The sequence below is a fragment of the Eurosta solidaginis genome, chromosome 3 (assembly GCF_040869045.1).
Source record: "Eurosta solidaginis isolate ZX-2024a chromosome 3, ASM4086904v1, whole genome shotgun sequence".
Taxonomy (NCBI): Eukaryota; Metazoa; Arthropoda; class Insecta; order Diptera; family Tephritidae; genus Eurosta; species Eurosta solidaginis.
In genome coordinates this window covers 51,728,925-51,748,119 of record NC_090321.1, presented here as the reverse complement: position 1 = coordinate 51,748,119, position 19,195 = coordinate 51,728,925, and the positions used below count along the sequence as shown (strand labels likewise).

Sequence of the window (19,195 nt, the reverse complement as noted above, 5' to 3'; positions counted from 1 at the left end):
TATCAAAAGATATTCCCAAAAAGCCGAAAAAACTACCCCGTACCGCTCCGAAACAGGATATGGGATTCAAAGTATTTTTGCGTAGAACAAATATCTGCTCTGGCGGCCTTCGGTTGCCCGCAGCAAAAATAGCCCTAGGGTGGGTTCAACACCGGTTTAAGGATCAAAATTTTATCCGCGCATAAGCTTATTCCGCAAATTACTTCGGTGTTTACCTACTCCTCTCGTTTCAGAAAAACTATCGGTTATTCTGTTATTTCTCTTCTGCTTCCAGAATGAATTTATTAAACAACCCCAAAGGACCATCGCATCGATAACACTCTCCAAAGCTTCGGGGACTAACCTTATTGCTACAACAACAACAAATAACCTTGCGTTCCAATGAACAGTGAACCAGATACCGATAAAAATTTAACATTGTTGCATTTGCATGTTAAATTTCTATCCGTATCTGGATCACGCTTCATTGGAACGTCATATAAATAATTTAAGCCTATATACCAGTTTGAACGAATTTGCATTAGATGGCGCCTTACACAGATCAAAAATCAAAACGTCAATCATGGGTTATATGACGTCAATCCCGATCCGATTACTTCATACATTTATCCGTTTACGTGCATCTCTAAATAATTAGAAATATCAAATGCCAAATAGAAACAAAATTCTTTAATTTGGCAAAAATTTATAAAATCAGCTTAACAATGACGGGACATCGCTCATTGGAAGAGTGTGATTTGGCGTTGATTGGCCGCGTAAAAATGTCACCAGTATTATATGATCCACGACATCCAGATTTCCGTTTAGCCTATCGCAAGGAACAAGAATGGGATCAAGTGGGCGCCATGATCGGTATGTCGTCATCAGACGCACGACGTCGATGGACCTGTTTACGAGATCGCTATTCGCGTGAGCTGAAACAACTGCGTTTGCATCCGGATAAGAACGAATTTGGTAATAATCCATTTTTTCGACAAATGGATTTCCTACGTAGATATGTGCGAAAACGCAGGTGGGTATGGGCTGGTTAATTGTAATATTTCTATAATGGTTTATAACTGGTTGCTATTCCTCAATACTGCATGTAGAACACGACGACGTAATGGTTATGTTGAATACGACTGTCAAAGTGCTGATGATGCAAAAATGTCTAAAATCGCGCAGAATATGCAAATGCAAAATAGCAAATCAGAAATGACCGATGCTGAAGAAGAAGATGATTATAATTTACAAAGTTACGATGATGGCCATTCGAATGCTTATACGAACAAAATAGAGGAGGCTACTATGGAATCTGAAGATTATCCAGAATTTGTAGATGGTATATTTAGAGCAAAGCTTACGAGGGTGTTGACAAAAGGTCGCACAGTTGTGTCCCATTTAAGCAAAACAATGAGTTTTCAACGATCGCTTGAAATGGAGACGCGAGAATGTGTTTTGTATAACAGCCGGACGGAATCAATAGGGGTTTCCCTCTACCAAGGGCTGTTATATCAGTTACCTTCCATATACGTGAACGGATGAAACGATTAAGCCGGATTAAGTCTTGTTATACGACGACAATGAGAACCCCCCATCGGGTTAGGGGATCAGAATATACCCGCGGTAGGTATGCCTGTCGTAAGAGGCGACTAAAATACCAGATTCAAGGGGTTGTGTAGCGCAACCTTTTCAGGTTGCCAGCGCAATATATAGCTTCTCCAAACCCAATTGTCAACCTCACCTATCCGCGGCGAATCGTGTTTCACTAACAAACGAGGCTCTGGCGACTCCAAGCTCCTCATGGAACCCACGATGTCTTGCCCTCTATTTCGCTGTGTATCTAAAGAATGACAGGGCTTTATTACACTGGTATGAGAAATACTGTTATCTTAGCCCGGCGTCGCAATTTACCATTTTCAGGTGTACTGAAGTACATTTTGTTAGCACCCTCGTACCCGCTAATATTTACTTCTCTTTACACCATTATTTTTTGAATTATTTTTTCCCAGTAGATGCAGGTGAAGTATATGAAGAATGCGTGGAAACTCCAATAAATGAGGAACAACAGATTCATAAAAGCATTCCAACCACACAACCAATTAGCAGCTATAGTGTTACGCAAGTAATGGATAATCCTATAGTGCCAATTGCTGCACATCAGCAACAACAACATCATGATTCAAATCGCTCCATATACAATTACCCAGCATCAAGTCACGGGCAACACCATATACCATCGACAACCGGTATAGCGCACACACAATCGCGTTCACATCACACACAGTTGCCACAACATAGTATACCACATTTTAATAACTATCAGAATGTATGCGCCGCTGCAGAGACGGAAGATGATCTTTTTGGTAAATCTATAGCCGTTTATCTAAAGCAGCTCTCACGTCGCCATAAAATCAAAGCACAAGTAGAAATGTTTCAAATACTTGAAAAGTATATTGAATTGGAGGAGAGTGCGAAAGTAACGACAACAGCAACAGCAACAACAACTAAAAAGAATTGAATCTAACAAGAGTATAATAAGAAAAAGAATTGTTTAAGGCACAAGCTGCTATGCCATGAACAGCTTTTAGCAAGATTCAAATGCGTTTTAAAACTACTAGTTTTAAGATTTTAGTATACGATAAGCGGTTTTTTTTTAGGATTTTTCGATTGTCTCATATTCTTTCTGTACTTAGATGGGAAGGCTAAGACGAGATTTTAAAGAAACAGTATTGTGCTCGTCAACAGCAAGAAAGAAGAGCCAAACAAAAGATTGTAGTAATAAAAAGCGCTAATGCGCTAGATATTCAATAAGGTTTTTACCTTTTTTTTTAATTCTATTAAATAACTAATTTTTTTTTACTCAGTTACACGAAGTACTATAGAAATTGTTGTAAGTTCTAATTAAGTTTGAATGTAAAATTTAGATATGCAACGAATGTATATCTTCATCCACTTTTTAACATTAAATAAACATATTTGTTTACATAACTTCATATGATAATAAAATCTTCTCTTTGTATTTAATATTTTTTTTAAGGAAGGCCTTTTTCTGTTATTTGACGCTGTTGGACCCCATACCATTGTTTGTTTTCGTTGCTGTGCTCTATTCGTTTTTAAGCAACTTCACAGTAACATTTTTTTCTCGACGCCAAATTGATCTTTCTAAAAGACAAAAACAAAAAAAAAATATATATATATATGCAACACTTTGGTCCGGTGGCTGTTGTTTTAACAGCAAGAGCTACTTCAGAGGCGGTTAGGGTAGTATAGATATGGGCAGCCCGAGTACGTTTTGGGAACGTTTTGTTTGGCCTCTTCAAATCTTTGGGTCTGTGTATTGTGTTGTTGTTAACCCATTTGGTGCATTAACATGCTTGGAATTAGGCGTGCTGTGAGAAGTAGAATGCTTGGCCTACTATAAAATTATACCGACCTTTCTGGGATCTCTGATTTGTTAAAGACTGCAGAAGCCTTTGTTACACGATAAACACGACATTATTAAGGATATTCAAGATTTATAATTTCTTCTATATAAATGTAAACAATGCAATTGACAAATGAATAACCTTACATAACTATATTAGTGGATTTAGCATTAAACCAAAACCTTGTTTTTATGACATATTTCCATCCTTTACGTTTTTTCACGTTTCTCTATATCTTCTAACGCTTTCATCATTTCATTATCTCGCTTTTGTTGCATATCCTTTATCGCCTTTTGTAATTCGTCACGGTGCCCCAAGGCCTCTGGTGGATAGAGCTCACGTTTGGTTTTGGTGACCCATTCCTCAAAGTAAGCCGGCTGATTGAATATGTGAAACATTGCCACCGGAAAGCTCATGTACAATGTCATTTTAAATACTTCCAAGCCCCAGCTACCCATTTTTGATTTATTTATAATAACCGCAATTAACTGTTTTTAATTAAAAATATTAACTGCAATGAAATAATTACAAAAATACTAACTTGTATATTGTTAAACAGCTGACTATGTTTTGGGAAATTATCATTTTGCAGTGCTGCCATCTAGCCGAAGACATTTGACAGCACCACATATCACATAAAAGATTGCGCATTGCGCATGTAAACATTAGATCAGCTCTTTTTATCGCCGATTTATGTGTCATTTTTCTTAGCTCTTGTTTTTATCTCTCTTTCTTTCATTCGCTCAAGCAGTCAACTGTGACGTAGATGCTCAGAACGAAGCAATTTTGAACTCGTGAATACGCAATCTGGTTAGGTGATTTGGGAACAGATACCCTGCAACACATTCAAATGTGGACGACATGAAACAATTTGCAAACTAAAGCATGTATGACACTATTTTATTTTTGCTTGGATTCCAAGCTAAAAAAATGACGATACTTTATCGAAACTTCAAAACACAAAAACAATTTCTATCATGAAAAAGCGAGACCAGAATTCCCCCAAAATTAGTGGGTTTGACATGTTTTTGTTTATGTTTTACATTTTATTTTTACATTAACACTTTTAACAATAAAAACAATGCAAATAACACGCCAAAATTATTTCGGTCTCTAATGATTCACTTTTTCCTCAAGAAAGTTGACTTAAATTGTTTTTACGCACCAAATTTTCAAACTAAAAACAAAATTTTCATGTGACAAAAAAAAAAAAAAAATAAAAAAAGGCCGAATGTCAAACAAACCTATCGAAATACAAACTGGCTCGTTTGTTTTTAATGAACTAGATTGTTTTCCTTATATTTCGTTAGGTTTTTCAAATATAGTGTACACACACCAGTACTGAAGCCGTATTAGGAGGGAGTGCGATAAAAAATTGAAAATAAAATACAAGAAAAAATATACGAAAATAAAGCAGTGTTATATGGGTATAACTAAAAGCTTACAAAATCAAATATTGCACATATTGGCCCGTAATCGTAGTCGCTGACTAAAATACTCTTTAGTTAAAATCTTGCCTAAATTAAAAATGGGATTTAAAATTTTGGTCTATCTTAGACATATTAAACACAGATTTCAGCTAAAATAAGCATGGACAGGGTATCCGCATGAAAAAAGGCATTGATTGGTGCTATGAAGACATTTTTTAGAAATTTTAAAAGTTCACCCTGTTCCTTACAACAGTGGTTACTTGACTCCACGTATAAAAAATGGTAATTTTTTACTTGACAAAAACTCGTACAATAGCCGTGTTTTTTTTTCACACGCGTATACGTTTACGTTTGCGCGTAAAAAACGCTTATCCTCGCTTAGATAATGCTTAGGATACCCATCTAGCGGCAGTGGTTAAATAACTAGCTACAGCACAGGGTGTACCGAAAATCGGAGACGCAACCCTCTGATGGCCATAGGGTATAACATATAGCTGAATCAGTTGCGATGATATGTGGACACTCATAGAATACATAGAATTAGTGTATAGGGTGAAACATAGGCACATATTTCAGTTACATCTGCGTATAATGTGTATTGAAATTTAGTAGGACACATTTTCTGCGCAGCAATTTCAGAGGTGTATTTAAAGTTTGTCGCTTAGCAGTCCATATAAAGTTTAAGCGTAAACGTATATAGAATAAAAAAAAAACACAGCTAATACCACAAAAATTGTCAAAGGAATACCTGAAAACGCGTTTTGATCATAATCCGGTGGCGGATAATTATCATTCAATTCTATTTCAAAATTATTAGCAAACGTTTTGTAAAAATTCGCTGTTTTTGTTCAGCCGTCAATTAAAAATTGAGTGCACAATCTATTCGTTGAACATGAACTTACCTATTTAAAGAAAATTTACTTAATTTAATCGCAACATAAACGAATATGTAGTTAAAGCGGATTTGGGCTCCTTAAAGCAAATGAAGCAACAAGGCTATTCACTCATACACTCGTTTCATATAGTTTGTAAGAATGTTGTAAAGAAAAGTTGTTTGCATTAAGACAGATGTTACGGCCAAAATGATGTAAACCTTAAATGTTAGGTGGCCCTAACCGTTAAAGCCGTTTAATTAAATAGACCCCAAATTGAAAAAGAGTTATGTCTAACCTCGATACTAATAATAGCCGTGTTTTTTTTATACACGCGTATACGTTTACGTTTGCGCGTAAAAAAAACGCCTATCCTCGCTTAGATAATGCTTAGGAGACCCATCTAGCAGCAGTGGTTCAATAACTAGCCACAGCCACAGGGTGTAACGAAAAGCGGAGACACAACCCTATGATGGCCATAGGGTATAACATATAGCTGAATCAGTTGCGATGAATTGTGGACACACATAGAATACATAGAATTAGTGTATAGGGTGAAGCATAGACACATATTTCAGTTACATATGAGTATAATGCGTATTGAAATTTAATAGTACACATTTTATGAGCAGCAATTTCGGAGGTGTATTTAAAGTTTGACGCTTAGCAGTCCATATAAAGTTTAATCGCATAGACGTGTACGTGTAAAAAAAAACACGGCTAATATGCAGGACATTCATTGATAATCAGGTTAAATCAAATTTAGGTCTATCTTCGCAAAGTCTGCAAATATAAAGGGAGTTTTGTATAGTTTTCTATAGGAAAGAAGTGACCTAGAATGTTGAGCCATTAGCCTTGTTTTTTTATACACGCGTATACGTTTACGTTTGCGCGTGAAAAAAAAAACGCCTATCCTCGCTTAGATAATGCTTAGGAGACCCATCTAGCGGCAGTGGTTAAATAACTAGCTACAGCCACAGGGTGTACCGAAAAGCGGAGACACAACACTCTGATGGCCATAGGGTATAACATATAGCTAAATCAGTTGCGATGAATTGTGGACACACATAGAATACATAGAATTAGTGTAGATATATAGAAGTTAGCAGGACAAATTTTATGCGCATCAATTTCAGAGGTGTATTTAAAGTTTGTCGATTAGCAGTCCATATAAAGTTTAAGCGTATAGACGTTTACGTGTAAAAAAAACACGGCTATTGTACATGCAAAGTGTAAGTCCCTTTTACATTAGAAAATCATTGAACTCAAGTCGATCATGACATAGACTAAGGGGGTGATAACGGAGGGAAGTAGTACAACAGCGCCCATACCAAGCAGTTCTTCAAATTTTTGTTGCTAATTCTTGTTGTATTCCGTGTTTTATTTCACGCTTTCTTTTAAGAGGAATTGGCAAATGTTAATTCTTTTCTGTGTACAACAATATCACCAAAATTACATCAACCACATGAAAGTCTTAAACTTTTTTTTTGCAAAAATATCTTGACAGACTAAAAGTATTACTTTGGCGCGTTCGGATAAATAATTCCTTCCACTGAATATTTATTTCTAAATTTAATACCAAAATCAGTATAGGATGCTACTTTTTCCTCAAAAGATACTAATATATCAAAACTCACAAATTTCTATGAATGCGGAATAGTTTTAATGCAAGATTTCGCATTTTGGTCACAAACATATTGATACGCATTGTAGGTATAATAAATAAGGTCCTGACGTATATTTGCTTGTCGGGGAAGCCTTTTTTCACTTCCATTTAAGGTCATCGCGTTTAAATAGCAAATTGTTTAATTTCTCACAACTTTTAACAGCTAACCACCAACTTAAAACCTATTTTAAAAACTAAAATCGCGCTCATGTCATTTTAAATTTAAAATACTTTTTTAGAGATAAAATACTGTTTAAGTGGACTATAACAGACTTAAAATGATAATTAATTTAGAACCATGTTTAAACCAGTAAAACCCTATTTTATTTCGACTATGAATACGCGCCATTGTATACATTTTGAGAAATCCATAAGTGTGCGACATCTTCTATTCATCTAAATCATTCTTAATAGAATTTGCACAATTAGACTTACACCAACATTTTCCAATTGGGTATTCTAAGTCAGCATTTCTCGCACCATGATGGAATATTAGAAGGTGGCGCATTGCGCATATAAACATTATTTTAAAGACAATTTTTACGTAATTTTCCTTTAGCTTGCATTGCGCATGTAAACATTATTTTAAAGGCAATTTGTCTCTCTTTCTTCCATTCGCTGAAGAAGTCAAGTGTGACGTATATGCGCAGAACGAAGCAATTTTGAACTTGTGAATTCACAATCTTATGTGTGTGAATTGTGTTCTCGCCCTGCTCCCACGCATAATGACAGCTGAAAAGCGCGCCAGAATAGCAGTTATCTGAAATTCGAACATTCTAAAGTGAATTTCAAAGTGCGCGAACGTAAAAAAGTGATTTATTTACAAAAAATAGTGCCAATCTTTAAAAAAATGTGTTAGTTTTGTGATGTGTACGTACCAACCTGTCCAGCGCAAGTCCAGATTTTTTAAAATCACTATGAATGCAAAGTTGTTGTAGTAAAATGGATAGCCAACTTGGGGTTTGCACCAATTTCCAAGGCATTCATGTGATTTCCAGCTGTGTAATGCATTACCTAAGCTGAATTTATGTAAGTAAATATTTTTCAAAATATCAATAAATGGAAGTAAAGGGTTAATTAAACTTCCTTAACCCTAACCCCATAGTCGCAACCATACCCATATCCATAACCATATCCAATATGATCGATTAATGAGGCCTTAACCTAAAAATCGTAAAAATTTCATAAAAATGAAGAAAACGCAAAAAATTATAAACATATTCCACAAAAAATAAGTCTCTTAGTCATAACGTATCCAAAACAATGAATAAAATCTACAAAAAGTTATTAAATTAACCAACTCAAATATTTTTAGGTTATGGATATGGCGAGAAACCAAAAACCAATTAGTTGGCTATGGTATGGTTACTACCCTGTTTTCACATACGATTTCAGACGCTTTACATAAATTCTTGATCTTTCTTCAAATAAATATATAAATAAATAAATGTATATTTAATTTTTTTATGTTGCTATCGCCTTATTTATCCTGTTGAAACATACAATTTTTATAAGGAAATGGGTAATACTGTAACGAATTTAGGGGCATCCTGATTATTTGAAACCTTCTGCTAACGTTCGAATCGCTAAACTGTTGAATAAATCACTCCAATATTTAGTATGACAAACTGCTCTTATTTAGATTACTTTGGGAGTAGTACTTCACAACCAATAGCGTGTTTAAATCAAAACTGACTATTTATTACTCAGCTTGCGCTGATTTTATACTCTCTGTTGCCTCGTCCGCATATTTCTTCAAAGATCTAGACGTATCACCTTCTAGCACTCTTGTATCTCCTGCTTGGCAATTTACCAGCTATATACATGTATATCTGTAGTCCACGCCTCTCCGATAGCCATATGCGTGTGTATGTGTGAGTAACTACCTCGGCTGATGACTACATATATGTGTGAGTGAGATATCTCATCGTCGCCTTCTACATAAGAGTGGCAGCTTTATTGTTGTTGTGCATTTATTTAGTAGCAGCTTAGTGATGCTAATATTCATCACAATACTATACGACAGCCAGGTCCGTCGAGAGGGGGGGGGGGGCGGGGCTGGGGGAATTCCCCCGGGCCCTGGATTTCTTAGGGGGCCCGCGATTTAGAGGTACTAAGACATTTTTTTTAATTCAATATAGTCTTTAGTTGTTCCATGTGCAAATTTTAAGCCGAATTTCAAAAGCAACGAATATTGATTATGATTTTTTGCCTGGGCTTTCGAACAACGAGGAGACAATAAAAACATCACACAAAAATGTACATATGTTTACACGAATCCGAAATCATAAAGTTTCCGTGGTGACACTGATGAAAGTTCATCTTCAAAAAGTCTTCCAAATATACCACCAATTCTGTATCAAAGTCCAGATTATTTAAGCGACTTCGACATCGGTGCCGTGAAAAATTAGTTTTTGCGATCTGAAGAAGTCAACGAAATAACTCGTCGAGGTCATCTGAAATGTCCTGTTATTTTTCCACTTGATCGTCATGACGAGGCATTTTCTACCTCGTTGTTTAACAGAATCTTGCCAAATGAAGAGAAAGTGGAGGGTGACTGCTTAGTGTGGAGTGCCAGTAGCAATGCTTTTTATTACCTACCATGTCGCCTGTTAAGCACCAATACTTTAAGTCGAGCTAAAATTTGTTGTCCTGGGGGATATTCGAAACTCCAGGTATGGAAGAAGCTATACGATAAACTGCCATCACACGAAAATACTCAAGATCACATTAAATGTTATATTTAATGCCGATCTTTACAAAATCTAAATCAAAAGGAGGCTACAGCTGATACACTTATCAATGAACAGCTGATCACTGAAACTCAAAAGTGGAAAGACTTTTATATAGAATCTTAGACACTATTTTATTTTTGGGTGAAAGAGGCCTAGCTTTCAGAGGCGAAAGTATATATCTTGGTGAAGGAAACAATGGTAGTTTTTGGGCATCTTAGAATCCATAAGCCAATATGATCCGATAGTTAGAGATCATTTGGAGAAAGTTAGGATTTCACAACAGCAGCACAAACGTTTACAAGTTCTCTATCTTTCCCCAGACGTTCAGAACGAGTTTATAGAAATTTGTGCAAAACACGTGAGGTAAACTATATTAGATCAACGCAAGAAAGCCAAGTATTTTGCTATTATCTTTGATGCTACGCCTGATGCTAGTCACGTTGACTACGTTCATTTTGTGCTACCTCCATTTCAATTCGAAAGCAACAAATTTTACAATTCAAGAACGGTTTTTGGCTTTCGTGGATTGTAACCAAAAAACTGGTCAGGAAATCGCTGATTTAATTTGCCATACTCTAAGTAAACATGAAGTCCCACTAAAAGGTTGTCGTGCACAAGGGTATGATACCGGCGCCAACATGTGAGGAGCTTACAACGGAGCACAACGTCACATTCTCGACAAAAACTCGAATGCTGATTACTCGCCTTGTGCAACCCACAGTCTCAAATTATGTGGTGTTGATGCTGCAGAATGTTGTACGGCTGCAATTACTTTCTTCGGAGTTGTGCAAAAATGTTTTACAATTTCAGCAGCAGTCCACAACGATGGGACATCCTCAAAAAAAAAAAAAAAAATGCACCGAGATCTCTTCACAGTCTTTCAGACACTAGGTGGTCGGCTAGAATTGAGGCAATCAGACTATTCGCAAACCATGTTCCAGGATTAACACAAGCAATAAACGCATTACTTAAGCTAAATTTGACTGCACAAGCATACGGAGATGTTACCGCCATTCTCAAGTACATCAACAAGTTCGAATGTATCTTGCTGTCCTCAATATGGTTCAAAATACTGACTACCATTAATGAAAGAAACGTCGTACTCCAAGCTAGAGACGCCACAATGGATGTTGAGGTCCGACATCTAGATGCCTTATTAGCTGATTTTAAGCTAATCAGGAACCAATGGGAAATATTTTTAAACGAATGCAAAACAGGTGCTATTCCATTGAACATCTCGCCAAAGTTTCCGGACAATCGAAAGAGAAAACCCAAAAGATGTTTTGAAGATAATGGAAATGAGATGATTACGGATGATCCAGAGTCTGATTTTAAAAACAATACATTATTGGTGATCGTTGATTCGGCAATCGCTGGCATTACTGAACGATTTGCAGCTATGAGAAATTTGAAAGGGAAGTTTTCCTTTTTGTGGCAATTTGAAGACATGAATGACATGAAAAGCCACTCTTTGATATCCGAACCTTCTATATTGAATAATTGAAATTTATAATCATCATTATATTTATCAGAAATGTACTAATATGTTACCAAATAACTAGAAAAGATTATTTGAAGCAATATGTGACTGTTAAAAGAGAATTTTATTTCCACGTTACAATAAAACAGTATAAATAGTAAATATTCTGTGCTAATTTTATTTTCAGCTCTTAGTCCAAAAATCATTTAGTTGATGTGGCAAAAATTTTGTTTGATGTTATCCAAATTAATCAAATGTATTGGTGGATTTTTTATAGGGGGCCAGGAAATTGTTTAGTCCCGGGCCCGGATTTTCTCTCTACGGCCCTGACAACAGCATGACGCTCTTGTAACACGTCCAAAATATTGGGAGGGGTGTAAAAAGACCCGATCGCGAATTCAAAAACAGAAGTAAAAAATCTTGCGTCTATTAACGAAAAACTGAAAAATGACACCGGAGAACTTTTCCTTTCCGCATGGGCGGCCTTTGACCGCGGTTATATGAAATTACCCTGGAAGGGTCCAACCACGCCTTGGAGACCAAAACTATAGCCGCGCAAAACATGTGTCACAATTTACAATCTTTTTTGTGGGTTCAATCAAACTATCAAAATAACAAAAAACACATGAAAATTTTCAATTTATTTTCCAAATATATCTGACAGACGCAAAGTTTCAAGCTTTCGTTTTCGCATTCGTGGTGCTAGGTCAAAAACGGGTCTTTTGACACCTCTCCCGATTCTGGTTGACGTGTATTAAAAGTATCATGCTGTCGCATATAATTACCGACTGCCAATAAGGAATACTAGCCTGGGTTGGTCCCCAAACGAATAGAAAAAATTACAAAAAATTTGAAACTTCCGCTGAAAGGATCTCGCCGTTATTGAGAGAGCCATAAAAATACGCCATAAAGATTTTGGCTAGCTCCATGGAAATACCAGTCATTTGCTGTATTTAAACGTGGAACATTCGCGTATCAGGACGGCTTAATACTAGCCCTACTGTCATGCGAGAGAATTCCTTTCACTACGTGAATCCTTCCAGGAGATTTCACATGCTTAATTGTGCCACCTAAAGAAGGGGGTATACTGGGATAGGGAAGGATAAAATACGCCATATTCGTACACTGGCCTTCGAGTTGGCCGTCACCCAACTTTTCTACCCTCTTTCCACAATTAAGAAAAACAGGGCTTCCGAAGCTAAATACGTGTACGTATACGTTAATACTTACAATGCTATCATCATCATCCTTAATTGGCGCTTAACCGCCTAAGTGATTTTGGCCGTTTTGTAAGAAGTCACGTCAGGGAGGTCAAGTTTTCCTTCACCTGCCTCTCCCAACTCAGTCAAGGTCTCTTCGCTCCTATGCTTCCAAAGTGCGGTGTCGACTGAAAAACTTTCTTGGCCGAAGCTTCTTCGCCCATTCGCATAAATGACCTATCTAGCGAAGAAAGATTAAACTCCCGGCAACTCTAGCTAATTCTAAAGGACCACTGAAAGCCCGGGCCTAAATATTTTATTTTCGAGTGCTAAGTGACTGAAACATAAGAGCTACAACAATAAACAAACAATACCTTAAAGTCGCTCAAATTTGTTTTGTTTATCTGTTTTAATAGCAAATACAAAACAATTTTTTCGACACGTGAGTAATGTCTTCCTCAGTTGATCGTTTGCAAATAATCATTGTCAACAGATAATAACTAAGCCTAAAATTATCAACAGAGGCCAAACAATAATTTATAAAACAATATATATGACCCGGTCTATGAAAAGGTGGCTTATGACCCAAAAAAGAAATTGCGAGAAACAGCAAACAGCTGTTTTTTTGAGTCACAAGCCACCTTTTCACAGAACGGGTCACATATAAACAAAATCTGAGAATGAGGGCAAATGCAATAACAAAGAGTAACCAATAACACATAAGTTTTACTACAAAGCCGTAAAAAGGTTAGAGTACAGTACAGGACTACTATCTCGACTTTGACATATAGCGAAAATCTGGTCGACGGTGGATTTTCCAGGTTTGAAGGCGCACTGATAAGATCCATGTGCTCACTCGTGGTGGGCTTCAATCTTTCGCAAAATACGCTAACCATATTGATAAGGCTGATTCCTCGATAGCTACCACAGTTTGCAGGATCGACCTTCTTGTGAACTGGGCCAAGAACACTTAGATCGCAAACGTCGGGCACGTCATAATCTCACGTCATAACCGGGTGGGGGGACATGATTTCTTTCTTTCTTTCTGCTTCTGCATTCCCTCGAACTGAATTGTGCTCTTAGGGAGCAGGTGTGAGAGTAGAGTTGCGAAATCACTGGCGAGTTGCTATTGCAGCCTTCCGACGTCTAGCTTTCCTTGGGTTTAATGTCCGTGGGGTTTTGCCGCGCAGGGGGGGGGGGTAGTTCTACCACCATTTATAGGGTGTCATTTCCAAATGGAAGTACGAAACAAACGGGAAACGTGAAAATTTCATAGCTAATAACCTAATTCCCAGAGATAGGACATATGTAAACGTCTCGATTAACTATTTTGGATGCGTAAACGTGGTTTAAGTATGATAAAAACACTTAGAAGGTATAACCGTTCTGTCTTTTGGTCGGCCACGACCGTTTTTTTGTTTTTTAAGCCAATTTCATATTTTAAAATCATTCTCTCAACAAAAAGAAAAAAAACATAAATATGTATGTGCGAAACTTGGAAATTAAAAAAAATCAAACGTCAGTAATGTTAGAAACGGTTATATCTTGTAGTTGTTTTTACAAGCACGTAGTTCGCATTCATTTCTACATCATATACATATTGTAACGAATCTGCCGCAAATCCTCTTATTTGCAATCCTCTGCTAAGTTCGAATCACTAAACTGTTGAATAAATAACTCCAATATTGAATGATGGAAAAAAGGCCTTTATTAAGTACTTCACAATAACACTTATACTTTGCTACTCGCTGGCTTAATAACCAAACTGATTGATCACTCAAATGAAACTTTACTATTGGCCGCCAGATCGCGTGCTTAATCAAACTGATTGATAGCTCAACTCAAACTGAATTACATTTTACTCGCTTGTGCTGCTTTTATAGTTTACGCTGCATACATCTAGGCTCTTCTATTTCCAGAACCTACCAACTATTTCGAGTGTTTATAGTTCTCATATAGTTTCTATTTGTTTACAATTTTCTACTTTTCAGCGTCTCTCAGATGCATGTGAGTTTGTAGTTTACAGTCTCTCGCACACACATAGGCGTATAAGTAAATGCATCTGTGTGTGACATCTCTCGGCTGCCTTATATATGTGTATACATGATTTGATTATTGACGTGAACATCGCTTAGCATCGCCTTAGTGATGGTATAGCTTAGGGATGCTAATATCCGTGACACAGCCCTCCACCTAAGTCTGATCGTCCCGATCAGACAAATCTCTCGATCTAAACGCTGCTAGCATCGCCAAATGTACCACTCTTCTACTCCGTGGTTTCTCAATGCTTGTATGCGGTAGATGGTATCACTGATCTTCTTCACAACCTTGTACGGGCCTTCCCAACTGCACCGAAATTTGGATGGAACACCTTTCCGCCGGTGAGGGTTGTATAACAGTACCAAATCTCCCGCCAAGAAACCTTTCGAATTATTTTCCTTGTCGTACCTGTGTTTCATCTTACTACTCATTATCCTGGATCGTTCCCTCGCACTCTGTTGCTTGACCAATGAAGAACTACTTCGCAGAGCTTGCCCTGGACGGATTTCCTTTGCATAATCAGTATCGTTCCGACGCTTCACAACAGTAGTGTGCCTTGGCTTGAAACCACCCTTGCATTCTTTCTTCGTTTCAGTACGTCCGTTAGGGCTTTTCAATGCCAGAGTTTCTCTCACAGGTACCTTCGGTTTTGATTTGTTTGGCCCATTTGTTCCATCAACCTTTACCTTTGAATTTCGTGGCCTTCGTCGAGTCTTCTCCACCAGTACCCGATTACTGCTGAACTCTTTTTCCAAACTAAAGTTAAGTGGCACATCTTGGTTCTCATAACACATCACCCTTCTCTGCATATCGATCTTGATGTCATGGTCAACCAAGAAATCCACTCCCAATATAACTTCATCAACAATCTCCGCCACAACAAATTTGTGTAGAACCATGACTTTCCCAATCAATACTTCACATATCACTTCTCCCTGAACTTGGTTATACTCGCCAGTGACCGTACGCAACTTTGCTCCAGGTAACGGTTTTACTCTCCTGTTGACCAATTCAGATCGGATCAAGGAATGAGATGCGCCCGTATCTACAGTCAGTACTCGTTCTTTGCCATCCACATTCCCTCTGACGGTAAGACTGCTTGATTTCCTTCCAATTTGCGACACAGATATCACAGGGCATTCAATAGCTGGATCTAGCTCTCTACCTCTTACTCGCTCTTGCTCATCTCTTCCAGCTTTGCGTTTACGGCCACCCACATTGTTGGAACTATTAAGACCAAGATCGCAATGACGTGCTATGTGACCGGACTTCCCGCATTTGAAGATTTGATAACTTTTTCACATCGCTTTTGCGATCCTTTCAGTGCCTCCAATATTGCGTCTACCCACTCTGGCCTTTCTACTTCTACACGGCGTGCTTTGAAAACTGGCTTACACAGAAGCGACGCCGTTTCCTGAATCAGAGCTTGTGACACCGTTTCTGCGAATGTTGGCTTTGGGTTCGCGTATGTGGCTCGCTTCGCTTCGACGTCCCTTATGCCATTTATAAAGCTCTGAATCTTCACTCTTTCCGTGTATTCCACGGGTGCATCCGCATTTGCAAGATGAGCCAATCTTTCAATGTCCAAAGCAAACTCCTGCAAAGTCTCGTTAGCTTTTTGGTAGCGGTTTTGCAATTCTATTTGAAATATCTGTTTCCTGTGTTCGCTTCCGTATCGCCGTTCTACAGCAGCCATCAATGCCTCATAACTGTTCCGTTCGTACTCTGGAATGGTCTGTAAGATTTCGGCGGCTGGTCCTTTCAATGCTACGAAGAGTGCGGCAACTTTATTTTCCACATTCCAGTTGTTCACTGCTGCGGTCTTCTCAAACTGTAGCTTAAAGACCTGGAAAGGAACAGAACCGTCAAAGGATGGTGTTTTTACCTTTGAATTACTAGTTGAAACTGCTGGGCGATTCAGTTGCAACTGCTCGATACGTCCTCTCAAAGCATCCACCTCGGCCTCGATTTTTTCTTCAAACTGTAAATTTTTTGTATCTTGCGCCTCCAACTTCGAGGAAATACGTCCTTCTTGCTCTTCCAGTTGAGCAGAGATCTGCAATGATATATGTGCTGAAATTTGAGCCGACATTTCGGATATACGCGTTTCTTGTGCTTCCATCTTCGATGTAATCTGTGTCGACATTTCTGACATACGCGTTTCTTGTGCTTCAATCTTTGATGTTATACGCGTTTCTTGTGCTTCCATCTTTGATGTTATACGTGTCTCTTGAGATTCCATCTGTGATGACATTGTCGATGTTTGAGCAGATATTGCAGCCAATATCATGTTCAGGTCTGTGTTCGCCATTGTCTGCGGTGTTTCTTCCATTTTTGTTATTTCCTCGCCATCAAGATGAAAGTCATACTCTTCCACATCGATTCCTTCTGCTTCCATTGCCTCTCGTAGCCGTGCCTGAAGTTCAAATTTAACGCCGCTTGTATTCAATCCACGGCTCTCCAACTCCTTCTTTAGTTGCTGGATCTTCAATTCACTGAACTTTGCCATGTCCTTGTTGTCCTCTGGAATTTATTCAACAATTCCTCTTCTGACACCAATTGTAACGAATCTGCCGCAAATCCTCTTATTTGCAATCCTCTGCTAAGTTCGAATCACTAAACTGTTGAATAAATAACTCTAATATTGAATGATGGAAAAATGGCCTTTATTAAGTACTTCACAATAACACTTATACTTTGCTACTCGCTGGCTTAATAACCAAACTGATTGATAACTCAAATGAAACTTTACTATTGGCCGCCAGATCGCGTGCTTAATCAAACTGATTGATAGCTCAACTCAAACTGAATTACATTTTACTCGCTTGTGCCGCTTTTATAGTTTACGCTGCATACATCTAGGCTCTTCTATTTCCAGAACTTACCAACTATTTCGAGTGTTTATAGTTCTCATATAGTTTCTACTTGTTTACAATTTTCTACTTTTCAGCGTCTCTCAGATGTATGTGAGTTTGTAGTTTACAGTCTCTCGCACACACATAGGCGTATAAGTAAATGCATCTGTGTGTGACATCTCTTTCGGCTGCCTTATATATGTGTATACATGATTTGATTATTGACGTGAACATCGCTTAGCATCGCCTTAATGATGGTATAGCTTAGGGATGCTAATATCCGTGACAATATGAAAAATGTTACTCATACGCCCCCACCAACTACTCTGTACATTGTACAGTAAACAATGACTCTGTATGTATAAAAGACCGTGATCACCAGACCTTCGTCATTTTATGAAAACGGAAATTTCCAAACAGGACCCTATTTTAGGAGCGGCTACTTTTTGACAACCGCGTAATTTTTTGAACCGGTTACATTTCTTAGAGCCACATACCTTCTCACAACCGAGTACTGTTTTAGAACTTTGGTCTTGCGGTAAATGAGACAAAGACGAATTACTTGCTGTCATCCAAGAAAGAATCGGCGCATTGGCGCCTTGGCAACCACGTCACTCTTAGTGGATATAAATTCGAAACTATGACGGAACCAGCATTAACAGCAAAAATAATGTCAGCTTAGAGAACAAACGGAGAATAACTCTTACCAACTAGTGCTACTTTGGACTGAGTAAGCAATTGCTCAAGTCGCTCATCCTGGCCTGATGGTCAGAATCATGGACGGTGCGGAGAGATGATGAGATTGTCCTTGGAGTGTTCGACAGAAAAGTTTTCCGGAAGATTTATGGTCCTGTAGGTGATGCCAACGACGAGTATAGAAGGAGGTATAATGATGAACTCTATGAGCTTTAAGCCGATATGACTATAGTGCTGCGAATAAAAACACAAAGGCTTCGCTGGCTCGATTATGTTATGCGAATGGACGAAGACACTCCTGTCAAGAAATTATTTCAGTCCACACCGTAGTTCGGACGCAGAGGAAGGGGGAGACATCCAATGAGTTGGGAGAGGCAGGTGGAAGACGACTTGACCCCCCTTGGTGCTTCCAACTGGCGTCAGTTATCGCGAAACAGGGATAGCTGACGTGACTTGTTACGAAACGGCCATCATAAATGATGATGATGATAGGTACTTTTTTTTAGAACCTAGTGATTTTTGGAATCGGGTATTTTTTTGAACAAGCTATTTTTTCTATAGTCGGGTGCTACTTTAAATCGAGTAATTTTTCAGAACCGGGAACTTATTTAGAGCCAGGTACTTTTTTTAAGCCCGGCATTTTTTGTAGAGCAGCGTGCTTTTGGAGCCGGGAACTTTTTGAATCGGGTACCCTTTCAGAGCCAGGTACTTCTTTATAACTAGGTGAGTTTTTAGAGCTGGGTTCTTTTTTAAATAGAGTCGGGTTGAACCCGGTACTTTTTAAGAGCTGGTTATGTTTCTGAAGCGTGCACTTT

At 38.1% G+C, this 19,195-nt stretch overlaps 2 protein-coding genes across 3 annotated transcripts; one reads left to right on the top strand and one right to left on the bottom strand.

Moving 5' to 3' along the window:
- Positions 1 to 608: 608 nt before the first annotated feature.
- Positions 609 to 3,018, top strand: hng1 (hinge1). 2 transcript variants are annotated; one of them, XM_067777467.1, is made up of 3 exons: positions 609 to 1,012; positions 1,089 to 1,321; positions 1,995 to 3,018. In XM_067777467.1, exons 1-3 carry the CDS (start codon positions 705 to 707, stop codon positions 2,498 to 2,500), a joined length of 1,047 nt encoding a protein of 348 aa, XP_067633568.1. In that variant the 5' UTR covers positions 609 to 704; the 3' UTR covers positions 2,501 to 3,018. The 2 variants fall into 2 exon arrangements, with proteins under 2 accessions (XP_067633568.1, XP_067633567.1); XM_067777466.1 differs by having other exon boundaries at positions 1,992 to 3,018.
- Positions 3,019 to 3,477: 459 nt separating this feature from the next.
- On the bottom strand, positions 3,478 to 3,991 carry LOC137246370 (protein PET100 homolog, mitochondrial). The gene is made up of 2 exons (XM_067777465.1): positions 3,949 to 3,991; positions 3,478 to 3,895 (listed from the first exon to the last, which is right to left on the bottom strand). The coding sequence occupies exon 2, from the start codon at positions 3,863 to 3,865 to the stop codon at positions 3,617 to 3,619; it is 249 nt and encodes an 82-aa protein (XP_067633566.1). The 5' UTR covers positions 3,866 to 3,895; positions 3,949 to 3,991; the 3' UTR covers positions 3,478 to 3,616.
- Between the last annotated feature and the right edge of the window lie 15,204 nt (positions 3,992 to 19,195).